Source organism: Salmo salar, chromosome 15 (assembly GCF_965601325.2).
Source record: "Salmo salar chromosome 15, fSalSal1, whole genome shotgun sequence".
Classification (NCBI taxonomy): domain Eukaryota; kingdom Metazoa; phylum Chordata; class Actinopteri; order Salmoniformes; family Salmonidae; genus Salmo; species Salmo salar.
This window is the reverse complement of record NC_138305.1, coordinates 64,057,071-64,070,906: the sequence shown is the minus strand read 5'-3', so window position 1 is coordinate 64,070,906 and position 13,836 is coordinate 64,057,071. Positions and strand designations below refer to the sequence as shown.

The following is a 13,836-nucleotide window of genomic DNA, read 5'->3' as shown; positions in this document are numbered from 1 at the left end:
CAGATAGTTGTATGTGTGGGGTACAGAGATGGGGTAGTAATTCAAGAATCAGATTAACCACTGTTCTTGAACACAGAATGAGTCCATGCAACATATGCCATTTGTTAAACACATTTTTACTCCAGAACGTTAAGCTTGCCATAACAAAATGGTTGAATACTTATTGACTCAAGACATTTCAGCTTTTAATTTTGTATTAATTTCTCACATTTTCTACCAACAAAATTTCACTTTGACATTATAGAGTATATTGTGTAGATCAGTGACACAAAATCTCAATTTAAAATTCATGTCATCAAAGAACAATGTGGAGAAAGTAAAAGCACTGTACAAGGCAGTTTTGGAATCCAAAATCACTTGAGCGTGACCCAGAGTGAAGGGTACGTTACCCTGAAACTCCAGTGAGAACAAATGCCATGGGTTTTAAAGCTAGGCTGCAGTAAAGTAAACATTAAGCCATGGCCAATGCAATGCCCCAGATGCAATACATTTTCACAGGGGTTTCAAGTATTTTCTGATGAATCAAGGGCTTTACCTTTAATTGCGTTTCATATTTAGTATAATGATTGAAAAAACCTCAAGCACAATTAAAAACAGTAGCAATCAATGTCGTTCAGTCCAATTAATGTGGTTCTAACCGATGTATATCAGAAGCAGCATGGACCAAAGTGTGTCTATTCACTGAAATCTTTACTCAGGAAAAACATGACATCACCTCATGCATATAGTGCGTTTGACCTATTTTATTGGAAAATTTTCAAAATAAACAAAATGGCACAGCAGTATACACATTTCATAAACACATGGTCAGTTGGTAGAAATGCTGTGGGGTTCCCCTCTCTGGTGCATTTTTTCTCATTATAAAATAATTTACAGGCTAACTAACAGTGGAAGTGCTGGCTGGTAGTACACAGACAGACACATGCTTCAGTTCATGGAAGTGATGGACCGTCCACAAAGGGCAATTTTCAGAGTCAGGGACAAAGTGTGCCAAGTCACATTTATGGTGGTGAGGACAATCATTCCAATTGGACATTGAGTAAAAACAACAGTGTGTAATGTATGGGGTTTTAACATGAGGTTTGCATACATGGAAAGGTATTTTTTTTATATTTCTTTAAAAATGAAAATATCCAAGACATACCTCACTGATAAATATAGATAACATACTGTAAAATACTCAAGGTAGTGGCATTGAGACAACAAAAACGATGATATATTATTTTCAACCAGTTATTACATGTAGACCATTTCCTAGTTTGATCCAATCGAGAGTTGAAAACGAGCACTACATGAGATCCCTAATCAACACGGAGATGAAAGAAAGTGATTGCAAACAAAAGAAGAATACAGATCATACAAGTGTTTGTGGTCGGAGCAGAGCAGGACCATTAGCAGTACAGAGACCTTTGGGTTGTGGAGCGGGGCCTGGCCGAGTATAGACCAGGGCCGAGAGTGCCCCGGGGCTGGGCCGCGTGGTGGCCCGCTTCTCTTAGGCTTGTCGTATTTTGGAGGGGGTATAGGTCTTGTCCACAGACTCGTCCTGTAGAAACATGTGCAGACAGCGCTCGTTCTGGGCCAAGGGGTGACCAGCCACTCTGAAACACAAAACAGGGAGAGACAAAGGTTACAAGTGGTTATGAACACATGTTGTTGTTACAGTCTGTCTGACATGGCCACAAAGTACATTGCACATATTTTCTTTCCTTGAAAGAAATCTCAAAATACATTCTTTACTATAACACCCTTACTTAATCCTCTTCGTTCCTATCAAATCAAATGTATTTATAAAGCCCTTCTTACATCAGCTGATATCTCAAAGTGCTGTACAGAAACCCAGCCTAAAACCCCAAACAGCAAGCAATGCAGGTGTAGAAGCACGGTGGCTAGGAAAAACTCCCTAGAAAGGCCAGAACCTAGAAAGAAACCTAGAGAGGAACCAGGCTATGAGGGGTTGCCAGTCCTCTTCTGGCTGTGCCGGGTGGAGATTATAACAGAACATGGCCAAGATGTTCAAATGTTCATAGGTGACCAGCAGGGTCAAATAATAATAATCACAGTGGATGTCGAGGGTGCAACAGGTCAGCACCTCAGGAGTAAATGTCAGTTGGCTTTTCATAGCCGATCATTGAGAGTATCTCTACCGCTCCTGCTGTCTCTAGAGAGTTGAAAACAGCAGGTCTGGGACAGGTAGCACATCTGGTGAACAGGTCAGGGTTCCATAGCTGCAGGCAGAACAGTTGAAACTGGAGCAGCAGCACGGCCAGGCCCGCTATGTGGAACATAAGGCTTCCATGAGAGAGTGCCACGAGAGAGAATTACCATAATTGGACAGCATTAAAGTACAGTGAAAAGTGTTGTCAAAAGTTAAGCAAAATATGCCCAGATTTTCATCAGGTTTGTTTTCCATTTTGTCAGTGTCCAAATGATCAGGTCAGATGCAATTTAGAAGACCACTGACCTATGTATGATGGAATTGAGAGCGAACATCTTTAAATTCATAAAGTCCCCGTGTTACATCTGAAGCAGGAAGTGGAGAATTTGATGAAGAGGAAAGGATTCTGGAAACCAGCTCATAATTACCATCAAGGTCAAGGAGAGGGATGGGGAGATTGAAGCAAAAGAGAAGAAAGAAAATAGAGAAAGATGGAGGTGGAACGCAAAGGAGAAAAAGAGAGCAAAAAAGTTAAAAAGAACATACTTCCTCTTAAAATACCAATTTCCCATGACAGACGTACTCTCAACATCCTATGTACTCAGCTACATTCTTAAAAGGGAAATATTTCTGAAGGGCAAGCATGACCAAGGGTTCATGTACAACAGAAACATTGTGGAGGATTTGAGGAGGCTTCCATTTGCCATTAGATGAGCAAGTTGAGCCCCCCTCCCGACACTCTATGACTCAATCAAAACAGACATTTATATTTTTTATGGGGTTGAATTAAAACCGTAAATAAGCTGGCCCCTGATCGCACCCAACCCTGTACCCACTCCTCCATCCTAACTCCGACTATATTCTCACCTTTTGTTTTTGAACAATATGGCCTGCAAACTTCCCTTTAAACTTCACTGTGCTGTTCTCTCCTCCTCTGCTGGGTTGTTTAGAAATGATAACCATGTTTACCTCTAGGTAAATGGTTTTCCTCTCCACAATACACTCAATCACAGTTCATAACAGCAGAGCGAACCAACTCCACTCCGCTGTGCAGCTATTAAGTCTGAACAATGCCATGATCAACAGTAGCGTTTAATTTGAGGAAAAAAAAATTCTTAATTACCAACACATTCTTCGCTCTTTCGAAAAAAAACTATTTATGGATTTTTTTCTCTTCTCGCCGTAGTCTTTAGGCATACTTAATATTCTAACAGGTATAATTTGCACATGAAACAAAGATAATAGCCAAGTCTGCAATCAAAGCAAATAATAACAGTACCACTGTAACTTTTATTGTTCTCCACGTGCGAGTGAGAACACCTTGGGTAAAAAAATAAGCAGGGGTGCACACACCACCCATCGAGGAACCGCTCGCTGTAATTTGAGACTCAATTATCAAAAATTACACATATAAAATAAAACTAATTTAGGAAAAAAACAAGGACTAAGGGACGCACTTGCGGCCTCTTTGGCTGTTCTTGTTCCTTTACTAGCCAATTATGAAGGAGAACGAAGGAGTAGACGTCCTGCTGAATATGTTCAGTCTGTTAACGACACCAAGAAAGACGAGAGAAAATCTGATTCATGTTAAGTGTTTCATAGGCTCCTAAGGTGAAGATTGAACTAAGAGTGGCTGCAAATGAAATGTTTAACAAACACACACGCCTGACATCAATCAAAAAGTTGTAATATTGCAACCAAACACAACATCCTGGCTCTAGGAAGCAGAGGATCTCGTCTGTGTAGACTCACTTGTTGAGGAACTGCTCCAGCCCAGCTCTCCGCTCCTCGATGAAAGAATCGTCAAATATCCCATCGTCCCCTCGGAACGGCAGCTGTCTGAACAGAGCCTTCCCTGGGAGAGGGGGTACCACCACCTGAGAGGGACACACATGTTAACAAGTTAAAATCTTGTATCAGTTATACTGTTGTCTTTATCTCTCAGGTTTGATTCGATTATTCCTGTGTAAAGTGTATTGAGACTTGTAAAGCCCCAGAGGGCTCACCTTGCTGTCTCTCTCCAGCTCCCCTCTGAGCCACTGAAAGTCGCTGTACCGTCTCCGCACACGAGACTCCTTCAACTTGAAGATGGGCAGGTTGGTCTGAAACACAGAGAGAAATCAGACTTAGGGGGACCAGAGCTAACATACTGTATAAGGGTAGCATAAATTGTAGGTTAAAATAAAGACAAGAGTTAGAGTATAACAAACACTTGAACTAAACCATGATCTTATCGAGTGGAAAGTTGGCTACATTGTAGATTGAGTCAAGTATAAGTCAGTGATAAATTATATTGATACTAAACATTTATAAAGCTTTTTCACTTGGTCTCACAGCACACTGTATGGTACCATCTATCAATCCACCACCAATGAGTAGTTCAGACAGAAAAACACCACGTATTACTTTTAACCATTTATTAGAAAGAAAATGACAATACATTAGGTCTTGGCGGTTGGCTCCGCTGCTTCAGGATCGCTCACTGCTATAGCAAAGCTCATTACCATAATAACAAACTACAGGCAGTAAGCGCAGTATAGCTATACCAATCCCCCCGACTGAAACAAAAGCAGGCTGGGGGTGGCGGCGGCGAGCAGAAAACAGACATGCATAGCGAGTAACACGTTACAGCAACAGCATGTCACCAAGAAACACCAGCACATAGCTTGCACGTGGCAAACCTCAGAGGATGTGTGTGCAGAAACTGGCCAACTAAATATACCGCCATATTAAAGTAGAGTGAGGAATCCAATTGTTGCAATATCAGCTAATTCAAACACTCAGGTTTACTGTCTGAAATGGCTTAGCTTTATTAACCTGAGTGAATCACAGCAACCATTTTGTGCCAGAGACACTCACCACACACTAGCTATGAGAGTGGAGAGTAGATGCGGAGTGAATGACCCATGCTTGCCATTGTGGCGTTTGGGCCTAGCCTTGTATGAATCCCTCAGTGGAAAATTACTGTTAAGAGCCATACAAATAGAAATTACATTGGAAATACTGTATTTAAAAATATATATATATTTAACCTTTATTTAACTAGGCAAGTCAGTTAAGAACAAATGATTATTTACAATGACGGCCTACCAAAAGGCCTCCTGCGGAGACGGGGCTGTGATTAAAAAAACAACAACAAAAAAACATATAAATATAGGACAAAACACACACGACAAGAGAGACAACACTACATAAAGAGAGACCTAAGACAACAACATAGCAAGGCAGCAACACATGACAACACAGCATGGTAGCAACACAACACCTGACAACAACACAACATGGTAGCAGCACAAAACATGGTACACACATTATTGGGCACAGCACAACAGCACAAAGGGCAAGAAGGTAGAGACAACAATACATCACACAAAGCAGCCACAACTGTCAGTAAGAGTGTCCATGATTGAGTCTTTGAATGAAGAGATTGAGATAAAACTGTCCAGTTTGAGTGTTTGTTGCAGCTCATTCCATTCGCTATCTTCAGCGAACTGAAAAGACGAGCAACCCAGGGATGTGTATGCTTTGGGGACCTTTAACAGAATGTGTCTGGCAGAACGGGTGTTGTATGTGGAGGATGAGGGCTGCAGTAGATATCTCAGATAGGGGGGAGTGAGGCCTAAGGCCTAAGAGGGTTTTATAAATAAGCATCAACCAGTGGGTCTTGCGACGGGTATACAGAGATGACCAGTTTACAGAGGAGTATAGAGTGCAGTGATGTGTCCTATAAGGAGTATTGGTGGCAAATCTGATGGCCGAATGGTAAAAAACATCTAACCGCTCGAGAGCACCCTTACCTGCTGATCTATAAATTATGTCTCTAATCTAGCATGGGTAGGATGGTCATCTGAATCAGGGTTAGTTTGGCAGCTGGGGTGAAAGAGGAGCGATTACGATAGAGGAAACCACATCTAGATTTAACTTTAGCCTGCAGCTTTCACATGTGCTGAGAGAAGGACAGTGTACTGTCTAGCCATACCTCATACAAGTACTCGGGAGTGACTACCTCAAGCTCTAAACCCTCAGAGGTAGTAATCACACCTGTGAGGAGAGGGGCATTCTTCTTACCAAACCACATGACCTTTGTTTTGGAGGTGTTCAGAACAAGGTTAAGGGTAGAGAAAGCTTGTTGGACACTAAGAAAGCTATGTTGTAGAGCATTTAACACAAAATCCGGGGAGGGGTCAGCTGAGTATAAGACTGTATCATCTGCATATAAATGGATGAGAGAGCTTCCTACTGCCTGAGCTATGTTGCTGTAAATTGAGAAGAGCGTAGGGCACCCCCTTGGTGACAGGCAGTGGCTGAGACAGCAGATTTTCTGACTTTAAACACTGCACTCTTTGAGAGAGGTAGTTAGCAAACCAGGCCAAAGACCCCTCAGAGACACCAATATTCCTTAGCCGGCCCACAAGAATGGAATGGTCTACCGTGTCAAAAGCTTTGGCCAAGTAAGTAAAAATAGCAGTACAACATTGCATAGAATCAAGGGCAATGGTGACATCATTGAGGACCTTTAAAGTTGCAGTGACATATCAAATCAAAGTTTATTTGTCACGTGCGCCGAATACAACAGGCGTAGACCTTACAGTGAAATGCTTACTTACAGGCTCTAACCAATAGTGCAAAAAGGTATTAGGTGAACAATAGGTAGGTAAAGAAATAAAAAACAACAGTAAAAAGACAGCTATATAGAGTAGCGAGGCTATAAAAGTAGCGAGGCTACATACAGACACCGGTTAGTCAGGCTGATTGAGGTAGTATGTACATGTAGATATGGTTAAAGTGACTATGCATATATGATGAACAGAGTAGCAGTAGCGTAAAATCACACATCCATAACCTGTGCAGAAACCAGAATGAATACCCGAGAGAATACTATAGAGATCACAAAAGGCAGTCAGTTGATTATTTTAAGTTTTTCCAACACTTTTGATAAACAGGGCAAAATAGAAATAAGCCTATAACAGTTGGATCAGCTTGATCTCCCCCTTTAAATAAAGGACTAAGCCTGGCTGCCTTCCAAGCAATGGCAACCTCCCCAGAAAGGAGACAGGTTAAAAAGGTCGGAGATCAGCTTGGCGATGATAGGGGCAGCAACCTTAAAGAAGAAAGGGTCTAAACCATCTGACCCAGATGTTTTTTTGGGGTCAAGTTTCAGGAGCTCCTCAGACTCAGTGACTGCATGCAGGGAGAAACTTTGTAGTGGGGCAGGGGAAAAAGAGGGAGAAGCATTGGGGATAGTCGCATTAAAAGGAGTGGGAGATGAGGAAATGTTGGACGGGCAAGGAGGCATGGCTGAGTCAAATAGGAATCCTGACTTAAGGATTTAGTTTAACCTCTTATGGCTAGGGGGCAGTATTTTCACGGCTGGATAAAAAACGTACCCGATTTAATCTGGTTACTAATCCTACCCAGTAACTAGAATATGCATATACTTATTATATATGGATAGAAAACACCCGAAAGTTTCTAAAACTGTTTGAATGGTGTCTGAGTATAACAGAACTCAAATGGCAGGTCAAAACCTGAGAGATTCCTTTACAGGAAGTGGCCTGTCTGACCATTTCTGGAACTTCTTTGCCATCTCTATCTTTTACAAAGGATCTCTGCTCTAAAGTGACACTTCCTACGTCGTCCATGGGCGCTCAGAGCCCGGGAAAAAACAGAATGTTGTCATCCCAGCCCCAGGCTGAAACACATTATCGCCTTTCTCAAGTGGCCGATCAAGGGACTGTGGGCTTAGGCGCGTGACCTGGCCTCCCCCGTCTTTGTGATTTTTTCCTCTGTTTGCCGAAAAGGAGATTCCCGGTCGGAATATTATCGCTTTTCTACGAGAAAAATTGAAAAATTGATTTTAAACAGCGGTTGACATGCTTCGAAGTACGGTAATGGAATATTTAGATTTTTTTTGTCACGAATTGCGCCATGCGCGTGACCCTTCTTTACCATTTCGGATAGTGTCTGGAACGCACGAACAAAACGCCGCTATTCGGATATGACGAAGACAACAAAGGTAATGAAACTTTTGTAATAGTAAATCGGAGTTTGATCAGGGCTAAACTTGGTCGGTGTCTAAATGGCTAGCCGTGATGGCTGGGCTATCTACTGAGAATATTGCAAAATGTGCTTTCACCGAAAAGCTATTTTAAAATCGGACATATCGAGTGCATAGAGGAGTTCTGTATCTATAATTCTTAAAATAATTGTTATGTTTTTTGTGAACGTTTATCGTGAGTAATTTAGTAAATTCACCGGATGTTTGCGGGGGTATGCTAGTTCTGAACGTCACATGCTAATGTAAAAAGCTGGTTTTTTATATAAATATGAACTTGATTGAACAAAACATGCATGCATTGTATAACATAATGTCCTAGGGTTGTCATCTGATGAAGATCATCAAAGGTTAGTGCTGCATTTAGCTGTGGTTTTGTTTTTTGTGACATTATATGCTAGCTTGAAAAATGGGTGTCTGATTATTTCTGGCTTGGTACTCTGCTGACATAATCTAATGTTTTGCTTTCGCTGTAAAGCCTTTTTGAAATCGGACAGTGTGGTTAGATAAAGGAGAGTCTTGTCTTTAAAATGCTGTGAAATAGTCATATGTTTGAAAAATTGAAGTTTTTGTATTTTTGAGGAATTTGTAATTCGCGCCACGCCAGGTGTTCCGCTAGCGGAACGTCTAGATGTAAGAGGTTTTAAGCATGTCCCAGTTTAGGTCACCTAGCAGGACAAATTCAGACTTGGTGTAAGCGGCCAGGAGAGAGCTTAGGGCAGGTAGGGTACAGGCCGGTGCTGATGGAGGACAATAACACCCAGCAACAAAGAGCTATTTGAAAGTTTAATACTTAAAACAAGCAAATCAAATTGTTTGTGGACAGAAAGGTTAACATCAGTATTCAAAACACTCTTCCTTAACCACGTCTCAGTAATGACCAACACATCTGGATTGGAGCTCTGAACCCACACTTTCAATTGATCCATTTCAGGTAATAAGCTTCTCGTGTTAGTGTGCAGAAAACCCAGGCTTTTATGGGAGCAGAAATCAGTGAAGCAGATATCAGAGCACAAGTCAGAATTGGGGCTAGCAACAGTAGGTGGGCCAGGGTGTACATTAACATTTCCAGATATCATCAGCAGTAATACAATCAAGGCACATAGTACAGGGAGAGCTCTGCAGTGCTGATTTATGACATCTGAATGTGCATCAGATGGCAACAAGATCATAATGTATCGACATTTCTTCAGATAACATGAATGCAAAGCCAGCAAGAGGTGTTTAGAATGGAATGGAAAGCCAAAAGTCTGTGTAACCAATAGAGAGTCAGAGTCCCGAGTGTTGGGAACAAACATAGTCTGTCCCACGGTTGGGTAAAGAAAGTTCATAGTCAACAAAGTATGCAGGAGTCATGAGGCAAATAGCAAAATACACAACATTATTTTTTAATATATAAACGACTTGGGGCTAGCCATTGGAAGTTCAGAGTCACTCGCCACAACAGTGCATGTGTGCTGGAGGCGAGCGAAAGCTCGGGAGAAAAAGGGGGGGGGGGGTCATGGTCTACCCCTACCAGACAGGGGGAGACAGGCCAGGGTAGACGGTGAACAGATCGCCAAGTGGAATCCAAGCAGCAGTGCAGCAGGCAATGGGAGTAGGTATCACCCACTTGGGAGAAGCTTTTATTTCTGGAGGCAGATTTCTTGTAGAAAATGCCAGTGGATGGTCTTTGAACAGCAGAAGGGGGCTTCAAGGCTTCTGGATCTGGGTGGGGTAACCTGCCATTTTTTGGGCTCAAAAGGCTTCGACACCTCTCGCTTCACACGTCAGTGCTAATTGAAGTTGTCTCTCTTTGTCCTAGCAAAGCTTGGTAGCTTGATCATTCAGTCCTTATTAAGTAAAATATATAATTGTAATGTATTTTTCTTCTTGGCTTTTGAAAGTAAAAAAAAAATGCTTCAGACTAAGCCTTACTCACTCCAGGTTGGATGGGGTTTTCAGGTCTCTGCTTGTTTGCCAGAACATTTGATGTACAGTTGTGGCCAAAAGTTTTGAGCATGACACAAATATTAATTTTCACAAAGTCTGCTGCCTTAGTTTGTATGATGGCAATTTGCATATACTCCAGAATGTTATGAAGAGTGATCAGATGAATTGCAATTAATTTCAAAGTCCCTCTTTGCCATGCAAATGAACTGAATCCCCCCCCAAAAATTCCACTGCATTTCAGCCCTGCCACAAAAGGACCAGCTGACATCATGTCAGTGATTCTCTCATTAACACACAGGTGTTAACACTCGTTAACACTTGGTCGTACTGATTGAGTTCGAATAACAGACTGGAAGCTTCAAAAGGAGGGTGGTGCTTGGAATCATTGTTCTTCCTCTGTCAATCATGGTTACCTGCAAGGAAATATGTGCCGTCATCATTGCTTTGCACAAAAAGGGCTTCACAGGCAAGGATATTGCTGCCAGTAAGATTGCACCTAAATCAACCATTTATCAGATCATCAAGAACTTCAAGGAGAGTGGTTCAATTGTTGTGAAGAAGGCTTCAGGGCGCCCAAGAAAGTCCAGCAAGCGCCAGGACCGTCTCCTAAAATTGATTCAGCTGCGGGATCGGGGCACCACCAGTACAGAGCTTGCTCAGGAATGGCAGCAGGCAGGTGTGAGTGGATCTGCCCGCACAGTGAGGCGAAGACTTTTGGAGGATGGCCTGGTGTCAAGAAGGGCAGCAAAGAAGCCACTCCTCTCCAGGAAAAACATCAGGGACAGACTGATATTCTGCAAAAGGTACAGGGATTGGACTGCTGAGGACTGGGGTAAAGTAATTTTCTCTGATGAATCCCCTTTCCGATTGTTTGGGGCATCCGGAAAAAAGCTTGTCCGGAGAAGACAAGGTGAGCGCTACCATCAGTCCTGTGTCATGCCAACAGTAAAGCATCCCGAGACCATTCATGTGTCGGGTTGCTTCTCAGCCAAGGGAGTGGGCACACTCACAATTTTGCCTAAGAACACAGCCATGAATAAAGAATGGTACCAACACATCCTCCGAGAGCAACTTCTCCCAACCATCCAGAAATAGTTTGGTGATGAACAATGACTTTTCCAGCATGATGGAGCACCTTGACATTTGGCAAAAGTGATAACTAAGTGGCTCGGGGAACAAAATATCAATAGTTTGGGTCCATGGCCAGGAAACTCCCCAGACCTTAATCCCATTGAGAACTTGTGGTCAATCCTGAAGAGGTGGGTGGACAAACAAAAACCCAATAATTCTGACAAACTCCAAGCATTGATTATGCAAGAATGGGATGCCATCAGTCAGGATGTGGCCCAGAAGCCAATTGACAGCATGCCAGGGAGGCTTTGCAGAGGTCTTGAAAAGAAGGGTCAACACTGCAAATATAGAATCTTTGCATCAACTTAATGTAATTGTCAATAAAGGCCTTTGACACTTATGAAATGCTTGTAATTATACTTCAGTATTCCATAGTAACATCTGACAAAAATATGTAAAGACACTGAAGCAGCAGACTTTGTGGAAATTAATATGTGTGTCATTCTCAATTTTTGGCCATGACTGTATAGTTTGGGAATAATAATCCTTGAGTGTAGGAAACATTCCAAGTAATTCCATCCAAAATCAGGTTGTAGGTTTGGAGTGAAGCTTATGTTGTTTAGGATAGCATCCTGTATATGTCCATCCCCAAAAATCTAAGTTTGTCTAACTCCAAATCCATCTATTTTTTAACACATGCTGAAAAATGTGGGAGCGCATCTGCTCATGACCTCTCTCTCTGGGGAATGGCTATTAAAAAAATCCATATTGAGGACTGAAGAATAAAAAAAGTTAGCATACTGCTCACCAAGCTCGGATGCACTTTGGATGATCTTAGAGATAGCGAGAGAGTAGACAGTGGGTGTGGTGACCGGACTCTAAAGAAATGTAAGTTGCTGTTTAAAGAGCACTGGAATGTAAATTTCATGAAATGTTTCACTGAAGCGACCTGCAGCACATTAGAACACAATGCAAAAGCAGCAGCTACTCTTCCTGGGCTCCACATGAAATAATACATAGTACAGAAAATGATTGGTCAAGGACTGAACTACACTGAACAAAAATATAAAACGCAACATATAAAGTGTCGGTCCCATGTTTTATGAGCTGAAATCAAAGATCCCAGACATTTTCCATATGCACAAAAAGCTTATTTCTCTCAAATGTTGTGTACAAATTTGTTTCCATCCCTGTTAGTGAGCACTTCTCCTTTGGCAAGATAATTGTGTTGAGTAGCCAGCAAAAAATAGGAGCATTGCGCTGTGATTGGCTCAGTGTTCTGTCACTCATGGGAACACTACATCATCACCAAGTGTAAGTCCTTAGTAAGGGTAGACATCCAACATTTCAGCCCTTTGGGTCCTGCCATAGTTATATTACAGATCTATAGAACAGATCTACCACTTCTTAGACTTGCTTTTAATGAGCACCACCGTGCTAGCCAGTTTCCCTCGGGGGAATCCCCTTCGAAACAGGACGCAGTTTGATTGCCATCTTAAGTGGCGGTCCAATTCAAAAATTACCTTCTCGGCCCTCTTTTTAGCTTGAGGAAGCAAGTGAACAACTTTGATCACTTGCCGGGTTGATCTAGCCCACAATTCAATGCAATCTGTAGTCACGTGTCAAAGTTCGGTGGCCACAAAGTGTGAAATTTACTCAACACGGCTGGATAAAAAAAATTAAAATAACATTGATTTTAGCGTTGGCAAATCGGAATGACGCTCAAAGTGGCTCGGACTCGTAGTGAGGAGCCAATAAAAAACACGTAGCTAGCTTCATAAACATATTTTTGGGAATTCGGAATAAAGGACCAAACTATACAAAATTGCTAGCCAGCTAAAGGTAACAGTAGCTGAAGCTCAACTTCAATATTTCCACCAAGGACATTGCCACTCCGTTCATCACCATCCCTCAATTGGATTTAGGGCCGAAGGCTGTCTACTTTGCATTTGGACCGTAACACAGTGACTAGGGTCTGGTTTCAATGATAGACTATTTTGGCATAGAGGAACTAGACACTGCCTACATCGAGAAAATAAAAAAATATTATGGGGACTCTCCCAACAAATCACAAGGTCATACATGCCAGAACGTTGTGATTCAAAACCCAAGTTTGCTGGCAAAACCTTTGCAGTGGTTTTAGTTAAAGAGATTCTACAGTACTTTTGTATACTTTTTAGCCAGTAGTTCTGAAAGTAGCACTTGCAAGCAAAAGTGGTCCCTGAAAATTGCATACTACGTCACATATGCGCACCACATCATTGCCCTCTCTCGATCTTTTAATGCTGTGTCCATTGAGCCGTTGGGCCTGCCCTGCATCCTCATTGGATATTGCTGGGCATACCTCTTGCTAGCTGTCACTCAAATGTGAGGGGCTGGAGCTCCTGGGCTAGAACTTGAATTGCTAGGGGGCTGGCCCATGTGGGGGGAAATGTAGGAAAATGGCATAGCACAGCTTCAAGAAAACAGTCGCTTTCAAACAAGGGATTTCGTGGCTAATTGAGGTAAAACAGAAATTCTGCTCATAGAGTATGTATGTATGTATGTATGTATGTATGCATGTATGCATGTACATATGTATGTATGAGCTACACATTGACACATCCATCCCAAAGCGGGAGGT

At 42.1% G+C, this 13,836-nt stretch overlaps 1 protein-coding gene across 2 annotated transcripts in view; it reads right to left on the bottom strand.

Moving 5' to 3' along the window:
• Nucleotides 1-723: 723 nt before the first annotated feature.
• Nucleotides 724-13,836, bottom strand: part of snx3 (sorting nexin 3) — a 36,199-nt gene continuing 23,086 nt past the window's right edge. The window contains exons 2-5 of one of the 2 annotated variants that reach the window (XR_014380530.1): nucleotides 4,162-4,257; nucleotides 3,908-4,032; nucleotides 2,090-2,272; nucleotides 724-1,598 (exon numbers count right to left, since the gene is read on the bottom strand). Coding sequence is in view for 1 of the 2 variants with exons in the window: in NM_001141411.1 (NP_001134883.1) it covers nucleotides 1,493-1,598; nucleotides 3,908-4,032; nucleotides 4,162-4,257 (327 nt within the window). In the remaining variant the exon portion in view is untranslated. The remainder of the gene's footprint in view (nucleotides 1,599-2,089; nucleotides 2,273-3,907; nucleotides 4,033-4,161; nucleotides 4,258-13,836) is intronic. The other variant, NM_001141411.1, reaches the window with a different exon arrangement.